This window comes from Neodiprion fabricii, chromosome 7 (genome assembly GCF_021155785.1).
Source record: "Neodiprion fabricii isolate iyNeoFabr1 chromosome 7, iyNeoFabr1.1, whole genome shotgun sequence".
NCBI lineage: Eukaryota > Metazoa > Arthropoda > Insecta > Hymenoptera > Diprionidae > Neodiprion > Neodiprion fabricii.
In genome coordinates, this window is record NC_060245.1 from 3,110,097 (window position 1) to 3,125,590 (window position 15,494).

Consider the following 15,494-nt stretch of genomic DNA (forward strand, 5'->3'; position numbering starts at 1 on the left):
GATATTGCGAAAAACTCAACTTCGCAATAATTCACCCGTGCGGCAGCGTCAACAACGTGGTTGCTTATCTCGAGGGAAAAAGCAGAAATGCGAATAATAGAACAAATTTCAAGCGAGTGCGCACACGTCCACGTGTTCAACATCGTCTTGTTATTTGCAAAAGCAAATGTGCAGCAGCACCGTCACCAAAACCAGCATCAGTCAAATAGCAACAGTCTGTATACTAAAGTCGAGAAGATCACAGACCGAGATATCGTCGTGAAAAATTAGAAAACGCGATTTGAACGATAACAATTATTATAAAATAACACATTGTCATAACGCGAGAAAATCAATTGCATAAATTATTGGCTAAAACTTCGTCGTGGCAAAAAGAAATTGAGCAATAATTGTATAAAAATATCAAACTCAAAGTTTGAATGAAAATTGTCGATTTGTGGCTCGAAAAAAAAAACAGATTCAAAATTACAAATTTTTTTCAAACTTCGTTGTTATATAATCTATTTTTCGCCGCAAGTTATCGTATAATAATTTTGCGAAATATCATCGTGATGATTCCGTCGTGGAGAATTTGCTGTGAGTACAATATTATTATTTTATAGTTAAATAAACGCTATTTAGTATCAAACATTATTATTAAAAGATAATTTATTAAACGTTTTCAAGTATATCTACATTAGATATACATAATATATTATTAAATTGGTAAGAAAATCGAGGTATATAATTGAGAACACGTCAAACTGTCAAGTAAAATAACGCGATAAATTCCTTTAAATAACATATATATATACGTACGTATAATATCTGAGTTTATAAATACCAATTAAAAATTTTTGACACATAAATTATGATCGATCGTTTGATAAAATATGGATAATTAGGCCGCAAATTGACGGACGATTTAATCCGTTTAAACCAAGTTAGGTATAAATCTTATTTCAATTTCGTTTGTATGATTAATATTTTCCTTCTTTATTTTTACCCGTATTGCATACCATACGCATCGTTGTTATTTCAATTGACACCTTCTATTTTTTCTTCCTTTCGAATCGCTATCTACATGATTATTATCATGAAAACACATACGGTCAGTATGTCAAGCTATTCACCTAACTTGATTCAAGTGGTAAGTTCCTGTATGCTGTGGATGGTTTACCGGTATAGAATGTACGTATGTATGTATATAAATAAAAATATATATATATATATATATATATATATGTATGTACATATCGTGTGTTGTACACCGAACGCTTGCACGGACAATATAAACGCGAAGAGACAATTCCTTCTCTGAAAAATTAATACGTAACGCGACATTAACCGCGATACAATCCTGCAATAGAATTAATTACTCGGCACTATCAGAGATAGTGAAAATTACTGTATCATAGCTTTCTCATAGCAATATCTCACCAAATTACAACTCTCGATTATCATCCGAGCAATAAATTGCATTAACGATGAGGCGACGAGTTGTTAATATATCAAACTGAAGTGGGAGAGGAGTATTCTGATTTTTCATCAACATCGTTGACTGACGTTAAGTTTAGTTAGAGATCTGTGTAAAAGAAAAACTGTAAATTATAATTTGCAAAATTTGCAAAATTTGCAAAATCAAGCAATCGCTTAAGAGACTTCGAAAGGGGGTAAACAAAATTTTTACACCCCTCTGTACTGTAAATAATTCATCTATTTGATACATACGAGTAAATCGGGTTGATATGCGATAGAAAGGGTAAAAAAAAACACAACGCAATAAATGATAATCTCATCTGACAAATGAGTTTGTAAGTAAAATTCAAACGACGCGGTTGATCGTGAAAAATAATATTTGAGATTGCGGTATGATTGACGACTTTAACGTGATTAGTATTAACTATGAAAGGTTTGAAGAGTTGAAGTTTTTCTCCTTTTCTAATAATCACATTTAATTCTTTTATAATCGTTTTGAAATCGTAACATCGATTGAGTTGCCGAGCTTTATATGCCTGTGAAAAATAACTGTTCAGATTCTTATGGCAGTGACAATGAGCGTGAAAATAGTATACTTGTTTTTGATAAGTTCAAATAAGGCTATATGAGGAATAAAAAAAAAATTTCTTCGAGTTTTTAAGATTACATACCTTATCAACAAATAAAATATCTAGTTTCATGCAATTTTTTTGAATGAAAATAAGTAAACGTACGAAACAAGGATTTAAACGCGTTACTATTTCTCCTTACCTTTTTCATATACTTTAACAATCCAACCGTAGACCAGCCGGCAAAAGCCTCGAGATAATTGTATTATTGTAATACGAGTATACGATGCGACTAGAGAGAATAAACAAAAAAAAATAAAAAATTATCAAAAGCGTCGTGTCATAAAATTCATTTACAATAAAATTTCACGCGCAACGTTCACCCGAATTGATCAAAATTTTACTCACATTAACACCGGTTATTTAAAATTTACACGCATAATTCATAGAATACATATCAGTATAGAGTGTTGATACAATACAGATTTTTTAATTTCTGTTTCTAACTTCCTTGAAATCATTACGAAATTGAAATTATTTCGATCATGTCGGTAAGTAATTCTTAAATATGTGAAATTTTCATTTCGGTATAAATAATTCTTTGCCAAGTAACGATATAAGATTCTCTGGCATAAAAAACAAAAAAATAAAAAAAGATACACTCGTAATCTTCCGAGAGTATTGAATTGGGTTTGAAAGAGCTCGAGTGCCGCTGTCTTAGCTGGCCAAATGACTGGGGATGGAATGTTTATTATCGAATATCATAGAGCCAGTTAAATCCGTGACTGCCGTTCGATTTGTTTTATCATTGAATCAGAATGAAAAGGCTGATCGTTGAAATTCATTTTCCCACCTAACCAACCGATACCAACGATGAGCATCATTATGCGTATTATGCGTAACAATTTGATATCCAAATTTGGACACGAAGTAAACTCGGCTTGTTGACGCAATAAAAATTCTTAAGACATAGCTAGGCGATTGAAATCGCTCCCCTTGCCGTACAGCCTTGAAATATTTAACCAGTCGTGTAATAAGTCGTTACAGTGATTGATGCGTGGATGAGAAAAAATATATCAAGAGATAAAAATCGAACAACGAATCCCTGTATCGCGAATGAAATTATTATTAATTCGCTTGTCGGGAGGGTCATTTTCGATTTTTTTTCTTATTGTCTGATTGATAATATTGATATATATATATATTTTTTTCTTTCTTTCTCTCTCTCTTTCTCTCTCTCTTTAGGTATTTATTAATTTTGCTGTTTTCGTTCTTGATTATACATATGCCGCCTGAGAGGACTTGTCCCAGGGCGAACAAATAAACGCTTCTCTCTCTCTCTTCCTCATAAATATAGGTCAACATATACATAGGATTGTAAATATTATACCCAAATCTTTCCAATTACTGACACGCGTATCGCCGCGACACTTTATGTATTCCAAATCATCAACGTCAGCTGTGCACCTGCTAGCAATAACTAGCAGTCGCAGTTCTTATTCCAAACAAAAAATTCTAGGCAAGTAATTAATTATTCTAGAAGCGAAAGTTAAGAAAAAAAAAACAAATATATAAATAGATAAATAGATAATGAAAGATTATTTTGATTTTATCAATTTTTTTTCTTTTTTTTCAAAATTCTTTCACCCCGAAACACAAGCTGCAACATTATGGGTTTATATTCGAAATATGACGTAACTATCGCGGTTCAAGCCACTGGTGGAACGCTGCGCGTGATGACGTCACGGGACAGGAACGAATCCGCAATGTGGGCGCGAAATTCGAATAGTTTCGATGATTCTCATCGGCGACACGAGGAGGACAAACGAAGGAAAATTACCAAAGTAACAAGACAATCTTTTTATGGATTTGTGAAGATTGTTTGCGGAGTGCTGAGTGATAAAAAAAATTTTGCATCGAAATTATCTACGATGACATTATATTTGTTGGAAAATGATAGCGAGATTTTTGCTGTCAAGTGTTAAGCTAGTGTGGGATTTATTATAATACATTGTGTGTGTGTGTGTCTGTGTGTGTGTGGTAAGTATAATACAGATGGAGAGAAATTAAAGAAAGTGGCGGGAAAGAGACGTGAATTAAAAAAAAAAGAATCGAGATTCGGTCTACGCGATAAAGTTCCATATAGATGGTAAGATTTATTGTTCAAGCTTACGCAGAAATAGTAATTATTATGTCGTACAATTCTGCTTAGAAATTTGAAAAAAAAAAAAAACTCGGTAATAATTTGGGACAGTCAAGTTCACGTTGTTAAAAATTTTATAAGCAAAATTTGATCAGTTCTGTAAATTGCTAAACAAACTGAGGGTATTAGAATAATTGAAGAAATATTGAAGTGATCGTGATCGGTAAAATGCATTTGATTGCCAGTGTTAAAACCTGAAAAAAAAATCACGAAATAACAGGTGATTTAATTTTTCAAGTTTGTAAATGTTTGTAATACGTATGCGGTTTCCAAATAATATAACATCAAGTTAAAATTGAATAAATAAGTGAACAATAAAATTTTTCGAAATCTTATGCATTACTTAAAAACCTTTGGAAAAACTCTTAATAAGATTAATTTTTTCCGTAGATTTTGAAACGATATAACCGATACGATTGATTAAAGTTTAAATTGAAATGAAAATAGATACCCAAGATCTTTTGCCTCAGAGAATTGTTTAAGAAAAGAATTACCGAATTTGTATGAACTAAACTTAGATTGTAAAACACGACTATCGACGGTGGTACAAAAAACATTTGTTTATATTGCATATTAAACGATTTTCAATAAACCAACAATAACATACCATCATCGACATTTATATGTATATATATATATATATATATATATATATAGATATATATATATATATTGGTTGAAAAATTTTAGCATCGTGAGCAAAACATGAGAATCGAACAAATTTAATTGCTAAATGAAGGTTATTAACAGAAATGGTAAAAAATGATGGACCAAGGTATCAATAAGGACGTCCATGTTTCTTTGCCGCACCGGAATTTCTTACCTCCTCAGGCGAACGGCGATCTCATCAAAGTAAACACACCAGATTATATATAAGTCGGTTTTAAGGCTCGCAGATAGTAGAATTGCTCTGTTGTTCTCAGAGAGCGCCAACAGCAGCGATCAAAGCTGCTCGGGTCTTTTGACACAACGTTATTATTGCAGACGACGTACAGACATAATAGTTAGAGGGTTGAAAATATCATCGAGAAGAAATTATTCTAATAATATCCTGTCGCTTTTCATTCGTGTTAAAAAAATTGGCTCATTTTCATCCGTCGCTACGGCAGTGAACGAAAACAATGTTTTCCCGGTTTCAACTTTTTTGTAAGTCAGATTCAATATAATTTACCTTCGTTATTGTAATCAACTATCATTATCACTGTAGTATCGACGCGAGAAAATTCATTCATTGTTATTCGCATCGCTCGTCGATTCATGTTCAGTGAAATAGTTCTAAAATGATAATAACAATAATAATAATAACAACAACAACAACAGGAATAACAACAACATAAACCAAACGGCAGTAAAACGGTGTCGGATTATACGCAAATCTTGCGCGAAAATATCAGTGAATACCTTTACTTACGAAGATAATAATTACGTCAATATAGAATCTCAATATTTCGTAATATATACAATAACGTACGGATATTATTTATCTGTCATTTCAAAGGCGTTTTTGCGTAACGTATATAATATTTTCGATATCACCGATACGATGAATAAAATAAAATGAAAAATACAACAGTCGAGGATGACGATGAGAAAAAAAAAAAAAAAATTAAAAATCAAATGTCAAAAAATGGATAGTCCGTTGAAATTTTTAGAGCATAAAATATTTTTCCGCGTTCGGGTATAAGCGAAAAATTTAATTATAATCAACGTTCGACAAGCTTACAACACGGTGACGGCGAGAGTTTTGTTATTTCGTATCGAAACGGAATACAATAATTTTTCGCATGAAAATTGACGAAATAAAAGTTGAATTAAGAAGAGAGAAAAAATAAAAAAAAGTACAAAAATACATTTTTAACCGTCGTATGCGACGCGCAATTTTTTTTACACGCGTATATTTATATTTTGCATTACTGATACCGATCGTTATCCGCGATGCACACTAGACACGATTTCGAGTATCGTCGTCTGGGTCTTTACAAAGCGGTTGATATGCGGAAAGAAAAGAAAAATGATAAAAGAAAAACATGACAATAAATCAAAATTTTACAAGCAGTCTTAATCCTTGTATTGCGCAATTTGACAGGTTAATATCCCACCTCTGAAATGATTTACATCTGACGTTTGCCCGGTTATCAGTTAAGGTGGATATGTGTAACAAGGATACAAGCAGGTGTATCTAAACCGTGTTATTTCAGTTTTCATACACACATAGTAACGCTATCGGTCGCTTGGGATACGCCGAACGATGCAGAATACGAAAAACCGATCGGTTTCCGATCCGACGTATGTAAAGTTTTCTTTCCGAACGTAGGTCTTCAATTTTTTTTTTTTTTTTCGAAATGAAGAACAGTGGGATCGGGCATTTGAGTCAAAAATGGTTTTTTCTAAAATGGATATTGCAATGCGAAAAAGACGATCGAAGTGTTTTTATTTTCGAATTTTTCTACTCGGAATTACACCTACTTTTTAAATTTATTATTTATTTATAAAAATTTAAAGATGTATGGAAACCCGACAGAATTTTATCCAAGGTTTGACGTGTGAAAAAACAAATATTGCAAATGTCGTATCATGGTAATGAAAAAATTTCGAATCACCGTAACAGAAGATAATAATGATATTATCGTAATAATTGCGAACATGCGGATCGAGGATGAATTTTTCGTCTACGACTCGTGTTAATTTTTGTTTTAAACGAATGAGATATGATAGCATAAATTTGTCACCAAGTTTTTTCGTTTCTGATTATACAGGCGCCGGAATACCGCAGAGATGGGTTTTTGCAGTGATGGGATTTTTGGCGGTTACGAACGCATACACGATGCGAATTTGCCTATCACTCGCCATAACCGAAATGGTTAGTACGTCCGCAACCTCGGCGAATGATACCAGTCTTGACGATACTTGTCCAGATCTCGATTCTAGCACATCGAGTAACAGCAGCAGCAGCAGCGGTACTTTCGAGTGGAGCGAATATACACAGGTGAGGGGATGGTTTTTTTCCCTCCCCCTAAATCGTCTCAAACTTAATAAACTACTAATCGAGGCAAAGTTTCAAATGTTCTAAAAACCTACGCTCAAAGTTTTGCGCAAAATGAGAGAATTAAAAAATCTGTAACACCGAAATTCGGAACGATCGAAATTTTTCAGTTCGCCGCTTCTTTTTTTTTTTTTGCTCTGGATCATCGATATTTCAAAATCGTTCTCATCCCACAGGGTATAATCCTGTCCTCGTTCTTCTGGGGCTACATAATAACTCAGCTACCCGGTGGAGTGCTGGCCGACAAATTCGGGGGCAAGTACACCCTGGGCCTGGGGATATTTTCGACAGCTGTTTTTACCCTCCTGACGCCGGTGGTGGTGGAGACCTTCGACGCGACGGGCCTGATTGTCCTACGATTTCTGATGGGCCTTGGCGAGGGCACGACTTTCCCGGCTGTGAACGTCCTGATAGCCCAATGGGCGCCGCCGCACGAACGTTCGAAAATTGGGACCGTCGTTATGACGGGAGCGCAGGTTGGAACGGTGCTGGGAACAGCGCTGTCAGGGATTTTGATACGATACTCGTCTCTGGGCTGGCCGACGGTCTTCTACGTCTTCGGGGGCTTCGGCGTGCTCTGGTTCTTCGTCTGGCTCTTTCTCTGCTACAGCACGCCCGCTACGCATCCCTTCATTACCGACCGAGAGAAGCACTACCTCCACGAGACTATGAACGAGCACACGCACAAGCGCGGAGGCCCGACGCCGTGGGCCCGTATTCTACGTTCGGGTCCGCTGTGGGCCTTGGTCGCCGGTAAGGTAGGGCACGACTGGGGCTTCTACACGATGGTTACCGACCTACCGCTCTACATGAGCAACGTCCTGAAGTTCTCGATACAGGCGAACGGGTTCCTATCGGCTCTGCCGTACGTCGTCATGTGGATAGCTAGCATCGCCTCGTCGTGGCTCGCCGACTGGCTCATTAAACGTGAGAAAATCGGCATAACGAACGTGCGAAAGATATGCACGACCATAGCATCGGTCGGGCCCGCCATTTTCATAATCGCCGCATCGTACGCCGGCTGCGACCGCACCGTCGTCGTAGTTCTCTTCACCCTCGGCATGGGTCTGATGGGCCCGTTCTACCCCGGCATGATGGTAAACGCCATAGACCTCAGTCCCAACTATTCGGGGACCCTGATGGCAATCGTAAACGGAATCGGCGCGATTGCGGGAATCCTCGCCCCCTATGCCGTCGGTGTACTGACGCCTAATCAGACCGTCGGCGAGTGGAGGGTCGTCTTTTGGATAACTTTTGTCGTATTTTTCGTATCAAATTTAGTATTCGACATTTGGGCAGACGGCGAGGTTCAACCGTGGAACGATCCTACGGAGGAAATTGAACGACAGGCGAGGAAGGAGATCGAGAGTAAAAATGAACAGGGTGTCGCTAATTACGGTCAGACGAGAAACAACGGCGACGTCGTTACGTGAACAACGGCATTTTGTCGATCATTTTTATATTTTCCTTAAACTCGCTAAAATAACGAATAAACCATCATCGTCGTCGTTAATATGATTTAAGTTATTCAAACTTTTTTTTTTTTTTGTTTTTTTTTTTAACTCATCGCAAGAACGCATCAACCGCTTAGCCATTTATACATGATAATAGACATACGTAATTATATTGTGCTCGCATCCGTTATACATACTAGTCACTTATACTGGAATAATTTTCGTCATGTTTCCAATTTCATCTATATGTTTGCATGATAATCATTAAATGCCGTACTTGTTGTACTTCTCGGTTTTCCAACTTTCGTTCCCGATTAAACTGATCGGTTGGTTAGGAAAACTGGCCAATTTTTGGCGGACTGCAATTATGAAGAAAAAAAAAAAAATTAACGAAATGAAATGAAACAATTTATAAAGAATGATTATTAGAATCCGATATTCACGGTTATACGGTTTTCGACGTACTCAGTTTAGTACGATTACTAGACAGAAATGATAAAATACTACGGAAAATGTCGGGAAATCGTATTTTGGAAAAAAAGAAATTAAGTTGAAAATGAATGAAAATTACTATGTAAGATTGTTATATCTAATATTCTCTGAGTGTATTTTTTCTAATTCCGAATCGATTGATTTATCGGGTTGTATGTGAAACGAAAAAGTTAAACTAAGAGAAAAGAAGAAAAAATACACAACGATAAGACATTTGTAACATTTTTTAAACATTGATCACGTTAATGATGTGCAATAATTTGGAAAACTCGTCGTCACACACTCTTACCATTATCCTTTTCTTTTTCTTTTTTTTTTTTGTCTTTTTTTTTCTTGTAAATATTTAGATCGTATATAGATATAGGACACAGAGTATTAGAATATAATATTATGTGTAACATTATAAGGGTAGTGTGTAAAATTTATTTAAATATTAATATAAATTACATAGGTCTATAGATGCATGTATGACATATTACCCTATTATACGTTCTCGAAGAAAATTTTTATTATTTTATTTATGTACCATAAACGAATAAATTTTAATACGGATACTATAAATACGATCTGTGAAAATACCTTCCCTTATTCGTCATCATTTGTCATTGTTATTCATTTGAAAAATGCTTCATACAGATAAATTCGACCAATGAATAAAAGTCGAGCTAACAACATCGTTGAAATTGACAAAATCTTTGCAGTTTAGAAGATTATTATTATCGTTATCACGACCGTTGATGTTGTTAATTTTTTAATGGAAAATTTAATCCATGCCTCGATTCGTTTTCAATTTTTTTTTTTTTGGCGTATTTTCGATCGGTTCGAGTTGAATTTCAATATTTACATGTTCAAGGGATACGTAATACATGTAATTAGAAAATTATTCTGATAATTATGATTTCGGATTTCTTGTCGCTTGGTACGTCGATTGTGAAAAATCTGCTGCCACAATTATATGGCTCAATCATGAGTGATTATTATTCAGGTGCACCATTATTATGCACCAGCGTGAATTAAATCATACGATGATGTTTGCAGACAGCCGCAAGATAGTTTGAAAAATTTCAATAATCCCAGTGATCCAATCTCGTTTAGAAATCTTTGACCTCAAGTTTTCTCCGTCACGATTTTATTCTCAGTTTAATTAATCAATCATGTTGTGAGGTAAAAATTTCCATCCGTTGTAATAAATTTAGAAGCCTATTACTGTACTATCTTGTCAACTATAATTGGGTTTAAGAATTCTTATTTTTATCTTCGGTAGCGTATTTTTTGTCGAGCAGAATTATTATACTTCAATTCGCGGGATCCGGTCTCAAGGGATCAGAACCGAAAAAATTAGCTATCAATGACGCGTGGAAAAAAATGAACGCGTCAAACTGTCAAGTAGAGTTTTTATTTTTAATTGTTTTTTTTTATTTATTTTTCTAAAGTACCTAATTATAACGTGATCAAATCTTCCTTCATCTCCCAAAGATAACTCCCACATACGCGCTCGTGTGTAAATACATATGTATACCTACATTTATTCGTGGTTAATCCTCGATTACATAATATAGATGTACGGATTTTTCAATAATCTAGCATTTAGTGACAACTAGTCATCAAACAACCAGTCGACAGGTGGCTGACAAGCAAAATAAGGTTTATCATCGCTTATAGTATAAGCGTTTCGTAAGTATTCACAAAGACTTTGATAAATTCAATATCAAAGGATTATACAGCCAGTATATAAGACTTTGATGAGCGAGAAATGACTTATTCGCGTCTAGGTACCACAGTTCTTAACTTTCCAAGCCCTATCCGCCTTCAACTCAAATTTTCCATTATTTCTTATCAAACTTAGCAGATCATTTTCGAGTTAATTATTTCCACACAATCGCTATTCTTTTTTCAACGATGCTGTCGTTTTGGAGGAAATTTAGTACGTATAGTACATTGATATTCCTCGGTGTCTTTTTATTAAAAAAAAAAAAAAAAAAAAAAAAAAACAAACAACAAAATATAATGAATTGAATGAAATATTCCTTACAATTTTAAACGTGCAGGAAAAAAGATATGAAATAAAAAAATCTGGCACAAATATCAGATTCAATTTCTTTCACTCTCATTTTCATACATTTTATTAAAAAACAAAATATAATTAATTAAAAAAAAAAATCTCAACGAATTTTTTAATCGGTTTTTCAGAAATCTTACGAACAGAGTCAAACTTTCAAAAAAAAAAGAAAAAAATGAATCTGACGCGTATACGATCAATTTTTTGTGAAAAACTGTAAAAAATACGGTAAAAAAAAAAAAAAAAATACGAGAAGATCAAAAAAAGGAGAAACAGGGCTTCTCTTTTATCGGTTATCCGAATTGAGGTACCGGAAGATATACAAGGATTGGAATTATCGCGTTGCAACTGCTCGTCGTATTTTATTGACAATCGGAACAGATCGTAAATTAAAACGTGTGCTAAGAAAAATAAAATAATAATGTGTGATGAAATCGGAACGGTATAAGTTGAAAATAAACAACTGGTATCAAATTCTTTGAGTGAATATGTCGATAGAAAAATTGAAAAAAAGAAAACCATCAAAAACGATTAGTCGAATTTCCAAATTCGCTCTAAATGAAAACAAAACAATTAATATGAAATCGAAAAAAATAAAATAAAACCAAACGAAAATCACGATTTACTTGCTACCGTTGGATTCATAACTTGGTATTCTTATTCTTCAGATAGTAAATTACCTCAGCGATGGATAATGGCAGTGATGGCATGCTTGGCCCTAACGAACGCGTACACAATGAGAATAAGCTTGTCACTGGCGATAACGGATATGGTCGCAAGCAAGGAATCATCGTCAAACGATACAAGTTCAGACGATACTTGCCCATCGACTGATTCTACCTCGTCGAGCACCAGCACAGGCGGCACTTACGAATGGGACGAATACACGCAGGTTATAAATTATAATTTTCAATATCAAAATCAAAATCAAAATCAAAATCAAAATCAAAACGTATAGATTCTACAGAAATCAGTTCTACAGGACAAATATTCTACAGACTCGTCTCTACGGAAATATTTTACTACAGAAAGAAATTCGAGATTCACGTGAAAAATAATCCAGCATGAATTATTCTACAGAATATTTTGCTGCGTCAATTTTTCCACATATTGTGTTTGGCGCAACACAAATTCAGAGCAGTCATCGAATCGTTAAAATCAACCAATCAATTGTCAATTTTGTACGTTTTGATTTGAGTAAATTTAATCTAATTAGACTGAATTCGAATTATTTGCGCGTTGAATGTGGATTGCATTGGATGTGTTAAAACTAGAAAACTGTTCTATAGAAAAATTACTGTACTATAATTCAAGCAGAATTATTTCTGATGCGAATATCGAATAACTTTCCTTAGGAAAATATTTCTGTCGAAAAGATTCTGTAGAACTAATTTCCGTAGAATCGATCCTCATCCATTGCGTAACCTGTGTATGCCCATTTACTTGTGATTCGAAAAAATACCATCAGAATTTTCTGCTGACCACAACAGTTACCGATAAAACCTTTCACGTCGGCGAACCCTCAGATTTCAAATGATTAACCCCACTTTACAGGGAGTGATCCTGTCGAGTTTCTTCTGGGGCTACATAGTGACCCAAATACCGGGCGGAATCCTGGCGGACAAATTCGGCGGCAAATACACCCTTGGTCTCGGAATCCTGTCTACAGCGATATTCACCCTTCTTACACCGTTGGTGGTCGAGAAATTCGACTCAACGGGTCTGATAGTCCTGCGAGTCCTTATGGGATTCGGTGAAGGAACGACATTCCCAGCGTTGAATGCGCTGATAGCACAATGGTCACCGCCACAGGAAAGATCGAAGATCGGAACGCTCGTGATGACGGGAACGCAGGTCGGAACCATACTTGGAAACGCGGTTACCGGTGTCCTGATAGAGTACTCGTCGATAGGGTGGCCGATCGTCTTCTACGTTTACGGTGGCGTAAGCGTCCTGTGGTTCATAGTCTGGACACTGGTTTGTTTCAGCGGTCCTGAGACCCATCCCTTCATAAGCGATACCGAACGAAAGTACATCATGGAGTCGATGAACGAGCAAACGCGAAAGCAAACTAGATCGATACCTTGGCGCCACATGGCAACCTCGACTCCGCTCTGGGCCCTACTAGTGGGTAAGTTCGGCCACGACTGGGGATTCTTCACGATGGTTACCGACCTCCCACTCTACATGAGCAACGTCCTAAAGTTCTCCATAACCTCGAACGGACTCCTAACCGCTATACCCTACGTGGCGATGTGGATCCTGAGCAATATATCCTCCGTCTATGCCGACTGGCTTATAAAACGTGGCAAGATGTCGACCACCAACGTCCGCAAGGCCTTCACCACTGTTGGTTCGGTCGGGCCGGCGATTTTCCTCGTAGCCGCGTCGTACGCCGGATGCGATCGCGTCGTCGTCGTCGTACTCTTCGTAATTGGAATGGGACTGATGGGGCCATTTTATCCAGGCCTTATGGTCAACGGCGTTGACCTCAGTCCCAACTACTCCGGGACCATGATGGCTATGATGACCGCGGTCGGTGCCGTAGACGGTATGCTGGCGCCCTACTTGATCGGCATACTCACCCCCAATCAGACGCTGGTCGAGTGGAGAACCGTATTCTGGATCACCTTCGTCGTGCTCTTGGTTGCCAACCTGGTCGTACTGATCTGGGTTGACGGTGAGGTCCAGTACTGGAATGACCTTGGAAACCACCAGAGCCAAGGTCGCAACGACCTTGAGAAAAAATTCAAGCCCAGTGAAAGCAGCGGGGATCCGGAGAGCAAGGCAGTCACGTAGAGAATCTTGTGTGAAATTTTCACAGATACCCAAAAATCGTCTCCACGTGAAACGATTCGTTGTTAAGGTCCATTGGACCAAGTTTCTTGAGCTGTCACTTCGTGCTTCGCACATTGGTCTTTGTCCAATTCTGGATTACGATGTGGCAAAACGTTCCACCGGCGTCTATCATCGTCCGTAAGGTGAAAGGCACTTTTGATTTTTGTTCTAAAATTTCAAATGCTGTCTTCGGATATACGACAAAAATTGCAGACCCTGTTCGAGGAGGTGATTGTTATTTATTTTTTTTTTTTAATTTTTTGTCATGTGAAAACGGCCAGTGATCAATTCCATAAGTCACGGACTTCAAGTTTGATTTTGTTGTTCGGATTAATCCAGAAAAATATCGCAATCTTAAACAGTGTCACGAAGATGGAAAGTGATCGTTTTGCGTTTGGAAAAATCTCATTGCTTTCGTACAAACTGTGTATTTATTGTAAGATATACTTTGCGATAGAGTTGATTAACACGTTATGAGAAGCTCTTCGATATCGAATGTACACATTTTCGTCGATCCCTAACGTCCAATACACCAGATACGAAAATGAACGCACTCCGCTGCGTTCGAAATTATATCAAGATTGTGTGTATTTTAATTCCTTATTCTCTTTGTCACATCAGCGAATCTACCGAAGAATGTCATTGAAATTCTGCAGAGATTTCATATTCAGGTTAAAATGTTCACGCTACGTACATTCGGAAGATAGTGTATCTTCGTACGCGTGTTTAATCGTATAAAAAAAAAATAAAAAAAAAACAATTCAACGATAACAAGAATCGGTCGCAAAACATCTGATTTTAAATTGTTAAGATAAATTATTAAACTCGTTCACAGCTGTATTTCAAGCACACACACAAACACGCAATGAATGCTTCAAACAATGTCGTCGTCTTCCGCTCGTTTGGGGAATTGATTAGATTATAAAAACCCAAAATCTAGATTGATAATTGCAAAATGCAAACTAATTTAGGATCAAATTTGTTACCAAATTATTTCTATGTAGCATATGCTTGGAGATTATTAGCGGATAATAAAAAATCGTTGTTCTAATAATATTTTTGAGGACTTAATAATTATCCGGGAAATCATTCAATGCAATGTGAAAAATAACTCGCTGATGACGTTATGAAAGGCAATAAGTTTTGAGGGATAAAATTTTTAACACAAGTTCGCGATTCGACCAATATTTTTTTCTTCAACGTTCAATGTTTACGAAATAATAATTTCTATCTTTAATATTTATCCATAATGATAATTTTAGTCACTGAACCTTGCAATTAATTACAGTTGAAAAAAGTTACTTATACTTGAAATTTTTAGGTTTTGGAATTCAGTCGAAACTTTATGTTCTGAATCTAAAAGTTTATATGCGCTATA

The 15,494-nt window shown here is 36.1% G+C and overlaps 2 protein-coding genes across 4 annotated transcripts; both read left to right on the forward strand.

Annotated features, from left to right (window-relative positions):
- Positions 1 to 161: 161 nt before the first annotated feature.
- On the forward strand, positions 162 to 9,405 carry LOC124186699 (putative inorganic phosphate cotransporter). 3 transcript variants are annotated; one of them, XM_046578594.1, is made up of 3 exons: positions 162 to 576; positions 6,987 to 7,216; positions 7,450 to 9,405. In XM_046578594.1, exons 1-3 carry the CDS (start codon positions 420 to 422, stop codon positions 8,704 to 8,706), a joined length of 1,644 nt encoding a protein of 547 aa, XP_046434550.1. In that variant the 5' UTR covers positions 162 to 419; the 3' UTR covers positions 8,707 to 9,405. The 3 variants fall into 3 exon arrangements, with proteins under 3 accessions (XP_046434550.1, XP_046434551.1, XP_046434552.1); XM_046578595.1 differs by lacking the exon at positions 162 to 576 and adding an exon at positions 5,126 to 5,376; XM_046578596.1 differs by lacking the exon at positions 162 to 576 and adding an exon at positions 6,462 to 6,516.
- A 1,596-nt stretch (positions 9,406 to 11,001) lies between these two features.
- On the forward strand, positions 11,002 to 14,907 carry LOC124186500 (sialin-like). The gene is made up of 3 exons (XM_046578262.1): positions 11,002 to 11,143; positions 11,947 to 12,170; positions 12,833 to 14,907. The coding sequence occupies exons 1-3, from the start codon at positions 11,119 to 11,121 to the stop codon at positions 14,075 to 14,077; spliced, it is 1,494 nt and encodes a 497-aa protein (XP_046434218.1). The 5' UTR covers positions 11,002 to 11,118; the 3' UTR covers positions 14,078 to 14,907.
- The last annotated feature ends 587 nt before the right edge of the window (positions 14,908 to 15,494 follow it).